We start from the raw sequence: 21066 nt of genomic DNA on the forward strand, positions 1-21066 counted from the left end.
TGACTGCTGTTCACCAGTTTCACCCAAAAGAGATCATCCGGAAAGCTTCCACACTGAATGATGAGCTTCATGAGAAAGCAACTATATGAAAGCTACATGGAATGTGAAAGGTGTGCTTGACGTGATGAAGCCACAGATATTTCAACTGACTTTTAAACATCTTGTCAGCATCTTTCATCTCATTGCTTTACAGCCTACAGCTTTGTTGCACAGTACTTTCAGTTTGCATTTTATTCCAAAAGGTGCACTACAACCATCCAGACTGCCAACATGAGAATCGCATTTGCCTTAAAGCACGAAAATCATGGGAGCTGCCATCATCCAGCAAAATCCAAACATTTTTTTAAGGGTTTGATCATCTGCATCTTTGAAGTGCTGCATGATGAATTCCTGAAAATGGATCAGGCTTTGAAATAAAAGCCTTCACGTCTCCTCATGAGTGGATCCAGCCCTCCTCTGCTGTGGACGTCTCTCTGAGAGGGCGAGCAGACCGAGCAGCCAGTGGTCATCACTGATTCAGCATGTGTGTGTGAATCAGAAGCAGGTGTGTGTTATCTGGTGAAACACCGCAGAGCTCGCATCCAGCTGCATCTGGAAGGTGAACGTCCTGAAACCTGAGCTGCAGCCAAACAATGTGCTCATATCAAATGGAGCCAGACATGTCACTGAAGCTATTGAGGCGCTAATCACCCACAACATTGATGACAAAATCCTTTGGGCTGTGAAGCGGGGGGCAGCTGTTTATATTGTGATGTAAAATATTTTTCATCGGTTTAAATGAATCAGAACATCAGAAACAACACGTTCTCCGTACCAATGCGATAAAATGTTGAAGGGTTTCTGGGTCAAGGCAGATTTTTAGTTCATGTGCTTGTTATTACTTCCACAGACATGATTTTTAACAGGACTCAAAGGCATTGCAGACGTCTACTCACAATGAAGCACCTTAAGTTACGTAGAAAAGTGCAGGAAGATCAGGAGTGTTGTGGAAGCATCTGTTCAAACTAATACATTTGACTGAAAGTGAAACTTTAAAATATTTTTGGCTTTGGAAACAAAAAAGAAAAAAGAAAAAAAAATGGCCAAATTTCCCATCTGCATACCTCGTGTCTGCAGTGAGTGTCTGCTTCTCATGTTACCAGCTCGCCGTGTTGATCGTGGTGTTAAAATAAGAGTTGAGTTTCGCTGAGGTGAGAAGAGTCTCTGGCAGCTCGGAGACACCAGGATCTGTGGACTGTCTGTCTGTCTCTATGTCAGTTATTCAGATCTGTCTCCTGGCACTCTGCTGGACTTCCACGAGAAGCATCTGGGACTCAAACCATCTCCCCGTCAGACTTTGGTTGAGGCTTTGAAGTGCGGGCCAACATGCCGACCCGCCTGCACCGGCCAGGCTGAGGTGTTGTACGGCTGCAGGGGCGGTGAGGAGTCACACAGGAAGTACAGAAACATGCCCTGATTTACATGCGCTGCTGTGTCCGTCTTCTGAAGCACGCTTCTGCACAAAAACCGGGATGTTCAGGTTCCACGTTTCCACGTTGAAGCAGTAAGGTATGATGATTTATGTCACATGGATCCATTTACAAGAGACATTAAAATTCCACTGCAGTTAGACGATGCGTGACAGTTATTTCTGTGCAGAAGCAGCAGCGAAACGCGGATGCAAACACGCAGAAAAGATCTGAACCTGAATGTTCCACCACACGGGACAGAAACTGCATTCCTTGATACAGAAAATGTTGGTGCATGTGAGCAAACTCTGACTCAATATTCTGAGCTTTTAAGTGAAGCCAGGACACACAGTGATTAATATTGCAGTAGTACAAAAAAGTCCTGCAACACTCAAAGTAATGGATAGTAAAGACGGGCAGAAATCAGCACCAGGCAACAGATGGACCAGATATTTAAAACACAGAAAATCAACATTTTATTCAGAGTTGACTTGTGGCTTGTGGTTGGAAAAAAATCAAATTGATTAAAAAAATATTGCTAATAATGTAATTGTTAGATGTGTGAACTTTATGCTGCACTAAAAGTCTGCGAAACCTGAAACAGGAAGTCATGATTTGCCAAAAACTACTGTTTGGTATCTGTGAAATGTACAGGACCAGAAAACCTGTTGGTTTTAGTTAAAGAGGGGATACAACATGCAGCTTCCGTGGTCATGAGCATATGACTGGAATGAAGAGCATTTTCCTTTATGATGCAAATGTTCGTGGCAACTGACTCGTTTGGACTTCAGCCGTTACAGCAGTTGGACCAATTTATGTGAAAAGAACTATTTTAAAAGCGCTACTACAGTGTGCGAGTCACATGAATGGAAATGTTAACAAGAGGAAGGCAGCGTCTCCCCCCTCCGGCCCGAGCTGAGGGTGGTCGGGTGGGTTGTGGCTTGTACGTGTCACGGAGCTCATGCCTATCTTGAGATCTGACCTGGAAACTCAGGAGTGAAGTGGCCCATTAACCTCCGTCTGGACGTCTGAAGGCCTCTTCACAGGAGCCACTTAGCGCTTGCTGCTGTCGTCTCAGCTCAGCTACCTCTGAAGAGCAGTGAACCTCTCTTTTCAAGAGCAGCCATCCGTCCCAGCCGTCATCCATCCATCCTTCCACCCATCCAGGACCAGCACTAGTGCGGAGGACAAGAGGTGTTCAGTTCAAAGGCTTTTTCTAAGTCGAGGTCAGCGGAACAGAGTCACCAACCGCCTCCCCAAAATCCACGGAGGTCTTTGGTTTCACTGGCAGGGTGGAAAAACACAGGTCTGCTCTTGCTGTTGGACATCAAAGCCGAGGCCCAGAGAGGACAAGATTTGTATGCCGGTTGTGTTCCCCTGTCAGGTTGAACCATGTTTAAACACCACTTTTCCTCTACTTTGACAGCTGCTGTGGCCACAGTTATAGATTATTCAGCAGTCTGGCAAACCGACTGCACGAGTGCAGGTGCCATGTTAGTCAGAGCAAAAAACAACAAATAGGCAAACCCCACCTTGATGGTAAACCATTCAGGGCTGGCGCGACAAGCCCAGTGAGTCATTGATTATAAGTGATTCCTGATGAAACAAACTTAATGCTTGGTGAAGATTACACAGAGCATCTCTTAAACTCAACCTCAGCTCTTACGTGTTCATAGAAAAATCGCAAAACGACCATATCTGAGAGTCATCAAGAATGATTCAACAAAGATTTCTTCACAGTCAGTGATTGGTAAGATTCACTGCATTCCACCGCACAGTCTCAAAGCCTCACTTCACTGCAACAATAAAGCTCTCGTATGTTCTGAAGGCTCATCTGGTGTGTTTTGAAGAACTGCTTTTAAGAACTTTTGCATCCTGTTGAAATCATCCCAGCTAGAGGTGACCATGAGGATGCTGCTTGTAGAGTTTGGACAGAACAGTATGATTTTGGGATGTTACAAGTTTTGACTCGTGTCATTGATGAAAATATGCTAAAAAGAACTCAGAAGTTCTGGACCAGACTTCACATGCAAGAGAAATGAAGTGAAGCAATTTTGACTTGCCACAAGTATCTGAGTAAACATGCATAAAAGAGCAATAGTTTGAACAAAAGGCTGGAGGAAATTGCAAACCCCTCCAAAATTCAGGGAATTTCTTGATTTCAAAATGATGAAAAGTCTTCTTTACATTTAGCGAAGTAAAATAATTTCAAGGAATTATAAAACACTGAAGGTGCCATCTCCTCAAGAACTGATTGTTAATCAGTGACCTAATTTGAAGAGTTGGTTGACTTCCAGTGAAGGGAAATCTTAATGCTTCAGCACACCAAGACATTTTGGACAATGCTATGCTTCCAACTTTGTGGCAACAGTTTGTTGAAGGCCCTTTTCTATTCCAGCATGACTGTGCCCCAGTGCACAAAGCAAAGCTCCATAAAGACATGGTTGGATGAGTTTGGTGTGGAAGAACTTGACTGGCCCACACAGAGCCCTGACCTCAACCCCATCCAACACCTTTGGGATGAACTGGAACGGAGATTGTGAGCCAGGCCTTTTGGTCCAACATCAGTGTGTGACCTCACAAATGCTCTACTGCATGAATGGGCACAAATTCCCACAGAAACACTCCAACATGTTGTGGAAAGCCTTCACAGAAGAGTGGAAGCTGTTAGAGCTGCAAAGCTGTCTGTGTGTTTACAATGAGACGTCATTAAAGTCCCTGTTGGTGTGATGTCCCAATACTTTTGTCCTTATAGTTTGTGTTATACTGCACTTAAATAACTTAAATATTAAATCCAGGACCAAACTAGCATGCTTTGTCAAGGTTTACCTCATCATAGTAGCATGACACAGTATGTTGGTTTCAGGTACACACTTGTGAATTTGCCACATTAGCAGAACTATAAATGAGGTGGAATTAATTTTCAATTTCGGAGTCTTATCATAGTCTCTTGGTCTCGAGTGCCTCCTGACCCTCTACTCTGCTGTACATTTTGTAGTACTGTATGTACTGGTGTAGTACAGTTTGTACCTTTTCATCAGCACATCAATCTGTGTGTTTTCAGTGCGTCTCAGATGGACACCAGAGGGACACAGATGTCAGATGTTAACCATCAGAAACGACATGTTTATCATAACTCTCGCTGTTTTTGTGTATAAAAGTCACATCATGGATGTTGATTTGGCTTTTGTTGTGACGATTTCAAGGCTCGAGTCCAAATGGATCAGGGAACAAACTCAAATGCTAACCTAAACATGTGCTGGTGACCATATGAGGCCTCTTATGGTAAGACAAGATCCTCGGGTCTGTTTCTGCCCTGCTGGAGGCTGAATATACAGTATCTTTTTGAGCAGTCTCACGTTCTGCAGTATAAATTCAGGACATGTGTGGACCTGCTGCAGAAACAGGACAGCAGCAACCGTGGACTGGCAGCCTTACATCGTGTTCACAGCCTCCTCAGCCCAAAGACAAATGATTAATCCTTCAATGCTAGTGGATGGATGCCACAAATCATCCGACCTGCAGTGAGAACGTTCTCACCTGACGGCAGCTTTAAGGTCACTTCTCTCTCTGCCAAACTCTCTGCACTCTGAAACAGGCAGATCTCAACACGTTTGCTTTAAAATGCCAGTTCAGCTCCTCTAAAATCCTGAGGGAGCTTTCTAATGATCAGCCTGGAATGTATAAAAGAGAGCTTCGTTTGCATCCATGCATCTTCTTCCACCGTTTTGTGGTCGTTCTGCGACTCCTTCTCGCTGCTTTGCATGTCTTTGTCTTTGCATTTGAGGTCACTTTGTGTCCCCTTGTGTTCCCTTTGCGTCTCTTGTAGTTAGTGTGTCTCTCTGTAGTCACTTTGCATCACTTTGTGGTTGTTTCGTGCTTCTTTTCGGTTGTTTCGTGTCTCTTTGTTGTTGTTTTCTGTCTGTTTGTCTTTTCTGCATCTCTTTGTTGGGTTGAGCTTTCAGATATCAGATCAGGCACATGTACAGCCTGGATCTTCAGTGTCTGAGGAGCATTATGGGATGGCTCCTCTGCCTCAGGTGAGACATGTTACAGCTGAATAACAAGCGCTGGAGCGAGAACTCGAAGGTGGCACCGACAGAAAGTGCTGGCTCGGGCTGAAAGGCCGCGTGTTGACACTTCAACCGGAGTGGGAGAAGACCGACGACGGAGTCAAACACGCGGAGAGACTGAACCAGCAGAAACCCGTGGAGCCGCAGCTGACGGGGGCTGATGGGGGCTGACGGGGCTGACGGGGGCTGATGGGGGCTGACGGGGGCTGACGGGGCTGACCGGGGCTGACGGGGCTGATGGGGGCTGACGGGGGCTGACGGGGGCTGACGAGGGCTGACGTGCTCACTCATAATGAGAGCTGAGTTGGGACTTAATCTCAGCTTTACACCTTATTGTTGCACCTCCGGCCAACTGATGACACAGGGGTCCATCAGTCTCAACCCAAAGGCCCCGGGGCCCGAGCTCACAGCGTTCAAATGGCATGACGTAAGGCTCGCTCGCGCCCGTGTCATCAGAGTGTGTGAGTGTGTGTGTGTGTGCGCAGGCTGAAAGAGAAGACAGTGAAAGAGTCAGAAAGTCTGAGGTGTACATCACAGTCAGATCTGATATTCTCATTATTATCTTCACAAATACTTGTTTTATATTTCATATCTCTGCATTAAAACTGTTATTACATACGTGTAACTTTAATACTTCACAAAGAAAAGTTCTGTTGACATGATAGGATGAATTCAAAACTTAATGTTTGTGTGTGCACTTTACATTTTAGAGATTATTCATACACACATTGCTTTTTAAAAAAATCATTAAATGAAAGTATTAATCAACAGGATTAATTAATTGTAAAATAATACAAAATCTGCTGTGAAATATTTTAAACATTAATTTTATATTATATTCATTTTGATTGTGTTTTTTTTGCTTGTTCTGTAATAAACATAAACATGTTAGATTCATTTTGATGAAAATGGGTTTTTTTTTCTTTTAGATTTCGGTTTCAAACGCGCCGGTTTAAATAATATTTACTTGAGTGCTCACATCAGAATGTGATGTTTATTATCGTGAACCACAGATGAACTTTTCCTTTTACCTTCAGGCTGGTTTTGTTGTTTTATGGAGCTTTCAAACCCACGGAGTGCGGCACGCACGACTACGCAAACACATCGACCAACCAGTGAAGCCTGGCCTTCCTATTGGCCGGCCGGTCGGAAGGACTTTGTTGTGGCATGTTTTGGAGGAACCTTTTCTGCACAGTCGAAACACACCCGCGATGCATTTTAGGTGCGCGCACACACATGAGCGCCTCTGGAGTTTCATTCGTGCTCTGCAGACTTGACTTTACACCTGACAGGTCTAGTAAACCAACAGGTGATCACAGGTGAGCTGCTTTCTTCACTTCATTGTTCACCTCCCGCCTGCAGTCAGCTGTGGAGAGCCGACGGTTTGCTGACCGAGATCTTCAGACTGAAGTGTATGAGCCCCGCAAAGGCCTAAATGAAATGATGTCAAAAAACATCTGGTAACCATGGTAACAGGTGTTACTGTAACCCTGTCGATTCACTGAGCCGTGACAGCAATAAGCCCCGAATCATTACTGTCCAGGACGCCTCCTTCCCGTCTTGTCCCTGCCTGTTCGTCATTACTCATAACAAGTCTAATCATACTAATAATGCTGAGTAATTAGTTATTTAATTATATTTAAATACGCACATCAGAGGCTTTAAAGTGCTGCATAAATGTCTGGTGCTGATTCGACCTTCTGCTAACCCGGAGCAGCTTCGCCGGCTACACTGAAGTAAATCTGAATTAGCTCGTTTTTAGCCCAGACACGTCTGTCATGGCTTCACCAGTTAAGCAGGTGATTTCATCAACATTTTTTTTCTTTGGTCATAGTTTGTAGTTTGCACAACTATGAGCTTGTGTGTGACGTCCTGCGGGAATAAAAGCTGCAATAAACTGCATATCTGATTGTTTCGCAGTGCACCTTTAGCTCATTTTCTCCTTTTCTGACCCACTATTATGTTCATATAATAATGATTTCTGCCCCACCCAGAGTGACCACAGCTCCCATCCAGGCCCCTGTCTAGGCCCCTGTCCAGGCCTCCGTCCAGGCCCCCGTCCAGGCCTCCGTCCAGGCCTCCGTCCAGGCCCCCGTCCTGGCCCCCGTCTAGGCCCCCGTCTAGGCCCCCGTCTAGGCCCCCGTCCAGGCCCCCGTCTAGGCCCCCGTCCAGGCCCCCGTCCAGGTCCCCGTCCAGGCTCCCATCCAGGCTGCCCCACTGAAAACTGTCCCTGAACACAACCGCTGTCCTCCGCTGGCTGTGCGAGCGTCTCCTCGTCTTTCATCATGTGCGAGCAGTAGAACTGCGACATGAAATAGTCCACTTGTGGTGATGAATAGGCAGGTGATATTGAGAGTTACGGCGTTCCTCTCTGAGTTCAGGCTTGTCTATAAAAATGTGTAGCCTTGGGTGGTGTGCATGTAAGCCAGGCGTGCCGCGTCAAACTCTTCGGATTTCAAAAGGCAATGAAATTACTCAGCCTGCTGCAGTGTCTTCTGACTGAACACCTGAACACTTAAACAAGTGTTCTGAGCCTGCTATTCAGATGTTTTGATAAAATACAATAGAGGGTTATTAAAGTAAAATCCTACTCATTCGAAAACGATTCGTGTTGGAAAAGTTTTATCAGCCCTTTAATCAGGCAAAGAGCAGAGGTGCACTTGTGGTTGTGCAGTGAATTAACTTAATTACTGCTTGCTGGTTTTCCATGAAATAATTCCACTTTATGCAACTTAATACCTTCTTCTCCACTACTGCATTTCAGATGGCAGTGCTGTACTTTTACCTACAAATATTTGACAGCTAAAGTTAAAGCTACTTTGCAGATTCAGATTTTGCAAACTAAACATTTGACTGGTTTATAAGGTATAAAGACATCACCGTCGATAAAGTTACCCAAACACTTCAACACAAGCTTAAGCAATAAAGCAGGGCTGCAGCTAACGATTATTGACATTATTGATCACTCTTGTTTAACCCATCTGGTTATCTGATCCATGAAATGTTATTAATAGAAAAATAATGTGGATTTTATGAGTTTAGGAGAAATGACCTCAGTAAACTGTTGTAATGAGTTTATCAGTCCTTTTCCCTACAGCATGATGGTCGCTTTGTAAATTATACTCCTGTTTGGAGTGAAACAGACCACAAAGTAGGATTTGCTTTAGTCTTTAGCTTCAGTCAGATCCAGTCAGGACAGAAGCGTCCCCTCTGGTCCTCCCTGGTTCCCCCGGTCCCCTCTGATCCCCCTTGTCCTCCCTGCTTCCCCCGGTCCCCTCTGGTCCCAGCGGGCCCCTCTGGTCCTCCCTGGTACCCTCTGGTCCCCCTCCTGGTCCTCCCTGGTTCCCCCGGTCCCCTCTGGTCCTCCCTGGTACCCTCTGGTCCCTCCAGTCCCCTCTGATCCCCCTTGTCCTCCCTGCTTCCCCCGGTCCCCTCTGGTCCCAGCGGGCCCCTCTGGTCCTCCCTGGTACCCTCTGGTCCCTCTCCTGGTCCTCCCTGGTTCCCCCGGTCCCCACTGGCTCCACAGATGGCCAAAGTCCCCAACTCGAAGCTTTAAAGCGAACCAATGGGAGACGTTGCAGAGCGCTTGTCTGAGACTGAATTCACCGTCTTCTCCAGCTCAGCCACAGGAGGCAAACCCTGCTGTCGCGTCCAGCCGGACCGCCTCTCCGCGACTCCACCGCGGCAGATAAATGTACTTTTACACTCATTCAAAGAAACAATTATGGCAGCGATTATGTTTCACCACAGCGTAATTATGAAAACCATTTAGAGAGACACAAACGCAATTTCTGAGAGACAGAGCAGAAACGCATCAGTGATAATAATCTAATAATATGTTATTACTTCTCCTTCTAACACAGCGTCACACTGCGGAGCCTCTACATGCATGTGCAGCACAGTGTGGATTACATGTTCAGCTCAGGGATGCAGGCGTGGGCTCAAAGTATGCGTCGGCCTGTTGTGCGCTCTCTGAACACATACCCACAGGACATTAATGTCAGCTCTTCAGATCAGGAGCCCAACCCACTTCTTAGCCTCCTAAATCATTGATTCACTCTCTGTGCACACACAAAACTTTCGCTCCTTCCCTCTCTGGAAGTGCTCATTGTTTTGAGTCCTCCTCCACACTTTGATGTGAAGGGGTCAAGCGGAGGCTCCCTCCTCGTCCCCGGGGGGAGGCGAGCAGCACGATATTCAGTGTCAGGAACATCTGGGAGAGAGCCGCTAAGCAGGGCTTACTTGGCAGGCGGTTGGTATTGGCACCGACAACCTTCCTACCGGGGGCCTTTCATCTCCGTTTGAACATGTGGACTTGGCCCTAACCCTGGGAGGAGTCGGAGGGCTCGCCGCCAGCTGAGAGGCTGAGGCGTGGTCGCTCCGAGGAGGAATCCGGCTCTCCTGCTGTCCTCAGGAGCTCCGCCGAGCATTCCTGCTTCTCCCTGCCCGTCTCCCTATACATGAGCAAGTCTCCCCTCGCCTCCGCCTTTCATGGTGTCGAGCGATGAGCCTGCGTGTGCTATCCGACGCTATCCGATGATCCTATCAGGTTCACCTGACACGGGGCCCTTCAAGAAGCTCATGTTTATTCTTCTTCTGCTGACTAAAGACATCGAATTCCTTTGGGGTTAGCAGCTCCTTCAGACATGTGGTTCAAAACGACCAGCAGGTAATCTGTGGCCCGAAAGTCTTGCATGCACACAAAGATACAACAAAACCGAGTCAGCTATTTGGTGAAAAGTCAGATTTCTTGGACCAGAATCAAAAGTGTGCTACTGCACTGCAAAAGCTGATAGAGGAAAGAATAAATGCAAAACACAAGCAATCCAAATGAAATTCCACACTGAACAACAGAGCAGAAACAGCAGAGAGGCTGAGCACGAAGGAATTTCTCCCGTCGTATTAACGGCTGCATGTTGACCTGCTTCGTCACGTTTCGTCCTCCTAAACGTCTCTCAGGGGTCCGTTTCAGTAAATGTCCACATGCCCAGTGCTGTCGCTCGTGTTTGAGTACGTTTTGCTGCTAATGCATTTCATTTAGCCAGAATTCACTTTCAAACTTGCACCAGTTCTCTGACAGTCTGGGTCTGAGCAGGTTTTGGACGTGATCTGGATACTGAGACTCAGCGGGACCAGCTCTGGTGGTTGTGGCAGTATTTCATCATCGCTGGAGTGTGTGTGTGTGGGAGACTGAAGCAGGCTGCTGGTGATCCGGTGAAAGCAGGTGTGTGTGTGTGTGTGGACTGAGGTTTGTGTGGGAACAGGGTGTGTGTGAGAAGCAGGAGGAGGCTGGGGAAAGTCGTTGAGCCTCCCGGCTTCTTTGTATCTGGGTCATTGTGTTTGGAAGCCGAGTGGCGCCAGAGCAGCAGGTCAGGGAATACCGCGGATTTCACCGGGAGGCTGGCACCGCTCGGAAACCTCGCCCACTCGAGCCGTTTCACTGTACATCTGAGGCGTAATCATGACCATGTATTGTTATTTATGTTCACTCCGAAGCTGAAGGCATCTGAGCAGAGTGTGTAAAGTTTAAGGACTTTCCATATTCACTCTGTTACCTCACTGTTGGCCTGAAAGAAGCCAGTAAGACAGTAAAGATACGAGCTGAGAGTCCTCGCTGCTAAACCTTCTCCTATGAAATGACCACAGTGTGAACGCACAAACAAATAACTGCTGCTCTTCGTTTCAGTCACACAGACTGCAGCTGTTTCTGTTAAAGGTGAGGAAACCCTTGTTAGATCCGTCACATTTCAGCATCGTGAAAAGACTAAACCAGACAAACCGGAGGGAGGAACTCGGTGGACATTTCTGGTCTACTTGGACCTCTGATGAGATCCTCCTGCTGCAGGCTAAGTGTTTTATATGCCAGTTGAGATGCGTTGGCTGCTGTGATACAGAGTGCCCTTCGTGACATCACTGCACAGATAGATGGTGCCGTCAGCACTTCCTCAATGGAAAATGTCCACACAATGCAGAGTCTATGCTCTTTTGCCATGAAATATGACAATAAATATGTTCAGATTTACCACACTTCTACCACGCTTGGTTCAGCTGTCTGCCACCCATCCACAAATCAGCTGGGACAAGTGGAAAAATGCCACGTTTGTCCTTTTCTGTGTCACAGGTGTGTTATTTACAGGTAGTCCACCTTTCTAATGATGCATGTTGGAAGACAAACAGGCCTCCTGGCAGACTGAGGATGTTCCAGCTGCTGCAGGTTTTGTTGTGAGTGTAAAACGCTTCTTACATTAGCATGTGAGCCGGCGCTGTGACAGTAACGAGGTGACTGGTAACGAGAACACGCACCTTGTAAGTTTCCTTTGGCGTCAAGCAGCAGAAAAGCTGCAGCATGACGTGTTGGCCTAACGAGACTTCGAGAGCCCTGCAGCGGCTGCTGGCGTCGACGGTGAAGCGACGTAAACCTTAAGTTAAACATCAAGCCAAGCCTTCATCGTGTCACCACGGACACCGCTTTGTGTTGGTCGTTTGATTGGTCCAGGAGGACAAGCATCAAATGAAGCGTGAAACCATGATGTCCTGTCATCAGGTTTTACACATCAGTTAGTGTTGTCCAAGCGTGTAGTTGGATTTAGGATTAAAGCATGTAGCCGCTTGCCATCCAGGAGACAAGAAACTGATGCTGAATGTTTGCCTCTCTTGCTTCACTGTCACATAAACTGGTCCATACCGAGGAGGACGTATTGCATTTCATTTCATTTAAGTTACTTTATTAATCCCAAACTGGGAAATTACTTCTCTGCATTTAACCCACCACTGACTGAAACACACACACACAACATGCAACATCCAGTGAAACACACAGGAGCAGTGGGCTGCACCAAGCGCCCGGGGAGCACATAGTGCCTTGCTCAAGGGCACATCAGCTGGCTAATGGCGGGTAGGGACATTATCACTCCACCACCACCAATTTTTCCTGCCCGGAATCGAACCAGCGACCTTCCAATCACAAAGGCTCAGATCCGATCCGAGTCACGGCTACTGCGTCGGCTCAGTCATTGCATCTTTGGTATGAAAGTGGAGGATTCACGTAATGCAGAACAATATTACAAGAGAGAAATGACCAGAAGTGCGAGAAAAGAGCATTAAAGAGCGTACGGCAGTCAGTACAATCACCTGCTGTGTTTACTAAACTCAGGACATGAGTTTAGTGAAGCCTGATTGTCAGTCAATGCTGTAGCCATCAGCATTAAACTTGCATTTCCAAAAGGTTGGCTGAACAAAACACTTCATTTATAACAACACACATCGTCTGCACTGAAAACACCAGGTGGGAAAAACCTTCAGCTTCTTACATTTTTCACAGACAAATAAGCAACCAATTTTGGCAGCCATCAAAAAACCAACATGAAAATGAAACTCCACCAAAACTCACCAAAGTTTAGCACATCTCAGGAATTCTCAGCCGTGTTCTTCACACGTTTATTTTGGCTAAGAAAACACAAGTAACTTCCTGAAACCTTCTCATGTCCGTCACCAGCTTGTTGAGAGTTTTGCTGCTCATTGGCAAACCTGACACCATGTGACCTGAAGATAGCCAATGAAAGACCACACCTGAATGAGTGACAACCAAGACAGCCAATGAGTGACTGCCTGATGCTGCCTTCAAATGTAACTGATGAGGTTGTATTTCTGACAGCCGTCCATGGCTGAAGTCCTGAGAAAACAAGCTGACATCACCTGACGTCACCTGTTTCCTTCCATTGTCAAAAATGTTGGCTACAAATGGATAAAATGTTAGAGAAACTTTGCACTTGTGTCATAAAAACACATAATTAGGTCACTGAGTGGGTTTTCTGCTCCGACTGTGCCAACACAACACAATTCGAAAGCTCCAAAAGACAATGAACACGTGATAAATATTCCTTAAAGTACATAACATTAAGGATTAATTCACATTAGCAGCTGCTAAATGGACCTTGTGGTGAGATTATTTTGTCATCTAGCAATTTCAAGTGTTAAGAGCGAACCTTTGAGCTCAGATGCTGAATTCATTCATTCGTTTCATGGTGATGCTCAGGCCAACATGCAGCATGGAAACTATGAAGCCGTGTGGACCGACAGCCTTCACCATAAGCAGCTCCTACAGAATGTGGCGTCAGCTTACATGCTGCATTGTTGGATGACATGCGATCCTAAAGCCTCTGCTGGCCATCATCTCCCCGTTTCCTTCATTGTACTTCTCTCCTAGCAGGTCAGCAATCGTGCGGTGAACAAACATGTGACCCGAGCGCTGCGCCATCCAGGATTCCAGACACGTTTCCCATTCTTCCCAGAACAACTGCTGGGTTAATGAACACACAGCACGACACATATAACGTCTCACCAAGCATTACGGTTATCCAACACAGCTGCTCGAAGGCTTTCACGCAGAGCCGACCGATGTTAATCATTTCCCAGAGTGTCATTAAAGAGGCAGATGGAGGCACGCGAAGGCATCACCTCATTGGCCTGGCGCTAAATGAGGCGGGAGGCAGAGAGATGGCTGATTGGCTGCCTGGACAATACAGAGGGAATTTAGACTAGATTTTATAAGCTAATGAATTTAAAGTTTAGAAACAACAACAGATTTTGTAAAAATCATTTTTAAAGAGCAGATAGGCTTTTAAAGGTCTTTTATTTTAATCATACTTGTTATGCAACAGTTAAGTTTACAGTTTTATTGAGTGTTCACCTTCTCTAATGTGAGCCGCTATTGGTTATTGTTAGCATGAAAGGCTAGCTAACATACAAACACCTAACATTTAGTGTTTCTGCTAAGGCTGAGAGTTAGCATATTAACAGGTGATGTTGTAAAAAGCACCATTCAGGACTGAGACATCATTATAACCTCACCGCTTGATGCTACACTATCGGTTAACGTTAGTAGTTCTGTCCTGACTATGTAAAACACATTGTTTGAAAATACCTGATTTACAAAAGCCTTCACTGTGCTTGTCCAAGCACAAAGTTTTTCCTTCCAAACGTCTGTGCAGTGTTTTACTGTACTGCCAGGACTAGCTAACATCGGCTAGCTCCTCCCCGCAGTACAAGAGCGATGCTATCATCGACCTTAAGATGCTGCTTTTCACCTGTGTTGAGATCACGCACACATCAACGAAGTCAATGTTTAAAACCCTTTTATGGGTTTCGCATTGTCATACAAGTCAACTGGAAACATTGAAAAGGTTTAGCTAGTTAGTGTCAAGTGATTTTCAGCTGGTTGTGTCTCGTGTTTTGTTTTGATGAAGGGGTCCACCAACAAAAGCCTCAGGTCAGATGTGATCGTGTAACCTGCACTGTTACACAAATCAAATGACACAGGGATGTGTTAGACACGACAAACTTTGGCTAGCAAGCGAACTAATGAATGTAATTCAGCAGAAACACTAAAACATGCAAAGTCCGACGACCACATTGTTGCTTACCTCTTCTGAAACTTTCCACATGTTGACGCTGGAAGCCTAACTTTTGTGTGTTAGGGTTGAGCGAGCTACTCAGCTGAAACAAGTTGAAGCATCATCAGTAAAATGTGCCAGGTGCATCCTCATTTGGTAGCCGACTGAAGTTTCACGTTCACAGAAAACGTGTTTTATAAATAGTCTTGCTCTTTTAAGGCTCAATTTTGAGGCTGTCCTCTAAGTACCTCTCTAAGAAACCCAACTTATATCAATTTCAGGCTTAAATTAACTACTTCCTGTTAGCCACACCTGGTTAAGCACCACATACTTGACGCCCCAACCTGTTCCAACTACTTGCATGGCTGAGCAGATACCAAAAGGTTCCCCTCACTCATTAGAATACTCCCCATTGCTGCTGTACAACCGACTCTGTAGACTCGCTAAAGGCTACAAGTGTTAAAATCTGCCAGTCACAGTCGCTTCTGCCAGTAAAATGAATGTTTACTGACTTTGAAGGAGTAATGCATTTCCACTGTTATCAGTATGTAACGTTCTATGGAAACGCTGGCAGGCATAGCAACGACAGGCTAACAGAGAGGCGTTACCAAGGGAACAGTCAGTTATGAGGACACATCAACAGCCAATAAGAAACCTTTGTTTCTTGACATTAAAAAAAACCAAACAAAATCAACTTTGGTATAAAATACTTTAATAAATAATAGGATTGTTCTAAGAACAAACAAAAAATTTCCACTAACAAACCAAGACTTTTACCAAATTTTGTACAAAATAATTACAATGTTCTGCACATTCAGCCCCTCCTGTGGGACTAACACAAAGTAAAATTTACTGACACAAAGTGAATTTGGGCTTTACATGATTCTCATCGGCATCAATAACAAAAACAGAATAATGAAAACTGAATTTTCATCCACAAATAGTGACAATATTTGATTTGCTTTTTGTTTTTTCACCACCACCGTGGAGGTAATGCTAAACGTTCCTCTTCTCCTGTGTGTTCTTAGTGCACAAACAGATGCTTTACAAACACTGAACAACAAGCACAACATCAACAACAACACAACTTGTTCCCTTCATTAGACCAGAATAGACACACGAGGAGAGACGGGGCTAAAGAGGGAAAACAGTCTGGGATACACACTCACTCCCATTCAAAACACACACCTTTCGACCGTAATGCGGCACTTCAGCAGGGTCAAGAAGGGTTTTCATACTCACTTAACACCATGCTGCCCTGCATGGCATCTCCACTGTCAACACACTGTGAAATGGTGATTTTATAACCGACCGTCTTTGATCGGGCTAAAGACAGACTGGCAGCAGTGTTTTCAAGTTGTTTGGACCCTCTGACCCCGCAAGTGTGTACTGAAAATAGAAATCATCGGCGTCGCTTTCACACAACACATAAGGCGACTTTATTTTGTGCCGTTTGTTGTCCCTAATCAACAGCAAGACATGGATTAGACAGCATGCAGCAGAGCTCCTCAGAAGGTCTGAGGAAAACCCTGAAACAACAGGAGCCTCTCAAACATTGAAGGGACAGAAAACGATGAAACACACCAATCCAGTCTCTTCAATCACAGCGTCGGCCGACTCTAATGAAATGTTCAGGCACGAGCCAACACTCACTTGGACACTCTGAGCAGAGAGGGCTGTACATTTCTCTTTCTGCATATCTTACTCCCAAAGAGAATCCATCGTGTCCCTGCTGGAGACATACTGGTTGCTGCCAACATTACCTGCCTGTGCACAGGACGCTAACAGGATGTTTTTAATTTATTTACATACAGTCAGCAGGATGGAAAACACCAGCATGAAGTGCAGACAAAGTCCTGCAGTATTCTCAACAGAAATGTCAGTGGACTGACTTAAAACATTACGTAGAGCCTGCCTTTCTGAAAGGCAGCACTGAAATCACTGCCATTTAGACGAGCTTCTGCAGGTTTTGAATTGAATGTGGGCGTAGAAGGACTCTTACACAATGTGCTCACTAGGACATCCAAACTCAGAGCTGAAATGCAGGGTGATTTGGATTTGTAAGTATAGAAGATAATTAATAAATTTAACTTAAACTGATTTAGAGAAGTTAATCGTCAGGAGCGTCAGAATCTGTTAATTAAGAGATCAAAAGTCCCTCAAACATCAGATTTCCCTCCGAAAGCGTCGGCTGAAATGAACGGGACTACTGAGATGAGCTTCATGAGCTCTCAGTCAGCGCTGCTCTCAATGAACAGCTGCAACAAGTAACCATTACACCTAAAAACAACCATGACCTGTTCGTCTCTTCAAACCAACGCTCATGACGCAGCGGGACCCTGGACACGGTCCGAAAACATCCGTATAAAACCTGTCAAAGTGTCAACAGACACGAACAAACGGAATGACATCGTTTAAAAAACAACCACAAAAACGTATTCTTTAAAATAACTATGATACAAAGCATGACTTAAGTTACTAAATTCAAATATACACAGCCATTTTTTCCTATTTACATATGTACATTGCAATGAAAATAACCTTTACTGTGGTATGAAGAGTTGTTACTTGGACATCTTTCCCTTTATAGGCATTTAAATTCTGCATAAACTCTATAGGAGGAGAGAAAAGGAGACAAAAATCTGGGCTGAAGGCACTTTACTACCAAAAGTAAATACTGAAAAATCATCAAGGAGACTTGCAGGGAGCAGTGACACAACTATTTTAAAGGTTAAGAACCTTTAAACCTTAACACAAAATGGAAATGAATGTAAACAAAAAAAATGCTCAGGCCAGGTATGATACAGTGGATCCTCTGTGCCACCTTTCAAAGACTTAAACATATAGAAAATCTTTTTTTTTTTTGTTTGTTTGTGGTTTTTGTTTTAATAAAAAGACACGATATGAAGACAGTGTAGAAAAGGCCCGCGGGTTTGGGCTAAGGCAGACAGGAACCGAATGCACCAATCAGTAGAAACATCGTTAACAGCTGCCAGCCAATGACGTTCAGTCGGATCTCCAAGGTCAAAAAGACAAAAGAAGAAAAGGTAAGCGTCAGTACTGAAAACAGCCACCGTCTGTAAACAGAAAAGGAGCGCTGAAAACAAAATTCTTCTCGATTCCAAACACGATTAAACTGAAATCCAGAAGCTGTGGTGTTTATTTTCCAAGTCATTTTTTGTAGTTTTTCTGCATTTTTTTGTTGTTTTTTGGTAAAATAAGCCTCCGTGCTGCAGGAGAAGAAATTAAATAAGGTGTGACAAACACAAAAACAGAAAATTACAGCCTCTGTAATCTTCACTTTTGGTGCTTTTAAGAGTTGAAAAGTCAGTGACGTTAAGGACATCGCAGGTTCTTCCTGTGATTCCTCTCGTGTTCATACATAGTGGTCTTTAATGTCCTCGCTGAGCTTGGCAGCATTCAGGTTCTTACACCGGTTGTCTTTGGGGCTGTACGCCGTCCGGTGCGGCGCCTTGACTGGACCGCTGCGCGACGTGCAGATGACCCCTCCCTTACCCATCAGCCCCCTGTCCTGAGCCCCCGCCGCGCCGCACTTTTGCGGCGGACGCTTCTCCCCCACGCCCAGCGCCCTTTCCTCGTCTTCCTCCTGCTCCCCCTCCTGCTCCCCTTCCTCCTCGCCCTCGGCCCCGTCGCACGTCCTGTCCGAGGGGCCCATCAGTTTCTTGCATTCGTACTGAATGTCTTTGTCGCGGTTGTCCTTGCGGGCGTTGCTCCGCAGCGGCTCCAGCTGGTTGTTGACCGTCGTGTCCTCGGATCGGGCCGCTCTCTCGCGCTCTTTCTTCCTTTTGCGGGTCCACCAAACGCAAACAACGATGCAGAAGATCCAGAGGACGCTGAAGACGACGCACAGCACCGGGACCAGGTAACCTAAAGGACGAGGTCAGGGGACAAGTTAGAAGGAAAAGAAAACCAACTTTGGAGTCACTGAAAACAATCTAACCGTATGTTCTCATGAGCTGAGAGGATCTGAACTATGAGCTTCTTCTCCACCTTCTGTCATTCAGCCACCTGCAACACGTGACTCACCAACAGGCGGCGAGTCCACCTGCGTCTCCACTTTGACTTCCACCACGGCCAACATGACGGTGCTGTTGTGGCGTTTGGACAGCGCACTGATGATGGCGCTGGCTGCTTTCTGAATCTGTCCACGGTCGCTGTCCTTCGACCGCCCGTCCTGCTCGAAGGACTGCACACATGTGGAGAAAGACAGAGAGACAGAGAGACAGAGGACAGCAGTCAGTTGGTCATGTTGACAAAGATCAGCATGAGTTTTGTGCCTCTCGTGTTAAACACAGGGAAATACGTAAAGTAAAACTGAAAAGCAGATCTACAGAAGACGGCTGAAACATGTCCACAAACTGACTGCACTGATTCAGTCAGTGCAGTAGAGAGAGAACACAAGTGGCCAAGCGGTCAGAGTCTTGCTTGAGGCTATGCAGGACAACAAAAGAGAGAGAGAAAAACACACATTCATCTGTAAGAATAAAGGAGATTCTCATCCTAACATCTGGCAGGCTGTGGACCCCCCCCGCTGAGACCTCGGAGGGTGGAGTTAATTGCCTAATAAGGTGCTGAGGGTGAGAGCAGGGAGGTGATGGGGGACAGAAGGGGATTAGCTGTGTGCTGTGCAGTTCAATTAGGACAAACAATAGAGAACAGGCCAGCTGTGCTCCCTGCTCGGCCGGGGACAAACACTCCTCTTTTCTTCTCCTGAGGAAATCAGCAGCTCATTCACACACCTCTAATCCCGCCCCCCACCACCCAAAGTGACTGACAGCCCACATCACAGCGAGGCCGAGCACCACCCTCACTACTGCAGCTGCAGCGCTGGATGATTATTGTTGTGTTTACTTCATTTGTTAGGTTATTAAGTGAGACAGAGATGGACAGACAGGAAACGACGAGTGACACCGAAGACCCTGCTGTTGCGATTACATGATAAGGTGTTTCCATTGGACAAAAAAACCCCACGAACATCTGGCTTTTGTCTTCAGGCTCAAAGGGTACAACCAGCCTTCAGACCCGCCTCAAATGTCTCTGCGTGAGTCACATGTATTTAGCAACTCCAGCTCAGATCGGCACTGACGGAAACCGATGGATAATTTTTGTCCCTTTTCCAATACGACGCTATGAAGTTCAATTTCTGGACGTTAGTGCGCACATACATCAGTCTCTGTTCACGCAGCACTTGGATATCGTTCAGTCTGTGCTGAGCTTTAAAGAGAGACTCAAGTAAAAGATAAAAAAGTGACCACTGTAACCCTGGTCTCTATGAGACGGCGCACTTGGGACATCATAAAAAACAAAAAAGCAAATGAATCAGCTGGCCCTTTTTAGCAGGTTTACTCCCATTTAAAAACACGGATATGAGCTAATTTTGGTGTAAAATCGTCTGGTTCTTGGATAATAAATGCGTGCTCAGATTTCAAACATGTCTGAATCACCATCTGTCAAAAAGACAAAGCGGTCTGACTTAACGCGGCCCTCCATGCTTCACTGATGTCTGAACAGTGCTTCCAATGATTTAGCAAAAACGACGTGAAGATCTCTTACTTCCAGCACACTCGACGCAGCCTCAAACATGTCGAGATAAACGAGGAGACGCCTCGCTCGCCCAGTGAGGACAAACCAAGCGCTCCTCATTCTTTCCCACTCAGAAACATATTGAACCACTTGTTTCTCGCTCAGGTTGGAGGCTTCGCAGCAGAGCGGCCCGCTGATCACTTTCAGGGGTTTACAAACACACCCAGAGCCTTTGGAAGAGAATAAATCAATACGACTCGGCGGCTGAGAATCGCTTCGCCAGGCTCACTGACATTATAAAGATTTCACCCACACTTGGAAATGAGCGCTGACATTTCGCTGCAACACGAGTCGTCAGCGAGTGGGAGTCGAGGATTTTTTCCCTTGTTGTGGGGTTTGGGTGGATGTCAGGTTCGCCACACCTTTTCCTGTATCTGTCGCTCACAACAGGCCTGCAAACATCAGAGGAACAGGAACTAATCCCCTCCATTAAGAGCTTAGAGCCCTGAAGTGACTGATTTCCCCCGAGTCTGGGTGGCCGAGAGAACGAAGGAGGGAAGACAGAAAAGAGGAGACAAACAACAGCAATAAGGAAAAGAGAAGATGGCT

At 45.8% G+C, this 21066-nt stretch overlaps 2 protein-coding genes across 4 annotated transcripts in view; both read right to left on the minus strand.

The window, feature by feature from the left end:
• Positions 1-12930, minus strand: part of LOC124072358 (estrogen receptor beta-like) — a 92534-nt gene extending 79604 nt beyond the window's left edge. The window contains exon 1 of the mRNA XM_046413751.1: positions 12912-12930. The gene's annotated coding sequence lies outside the window, so the exon portion shown is untranslated. The remainder of the gene's footprint in view (positions 1-12911) is intronic.
• Positions 12931-15608: 2678 nt separating this feature from the next.
• The window catches only part of LOC124071565 (protein jagged-2-like), a 56345-nt gene continuing 50887 nt past the window's right edge, over positions 15609-21066 (minus strand). For all 3 annotated transcript variants that reach the window (XM_046412199.1, XM_046412198.1, XM_046412200.1), the window contains 2 exons: positions 18961-19120; positions 15609-18801 (listed from right to left, as the gene is read on the minus strand). In XM_046412199.1, coding sequence (XP_046268155.1) covers positions 18290-18801; positions 18961-19120 — 672 coding nt within the window. In that variant the 3' untranslated portion in view covers positions 15609-18289. The remainder of the gene's footprint in view (positions 18802-18960; positions 19121-21066) is intronic.

This window comes from Scatophagus argus, chromosome 15 (assembly GCF_020382885.2).
Source record: "Scatophagus argus isolate fScaArg1 chromosome 15, fScaArg1.pri, whole genome shotgun sequence".
Classification (NCBI taxonomy): domain Eukaryota; kingdom Metazoa; phylum Chordata; class Actinopteri; family Scatophagidae; genus Scatophagus; species Scatophagus argus.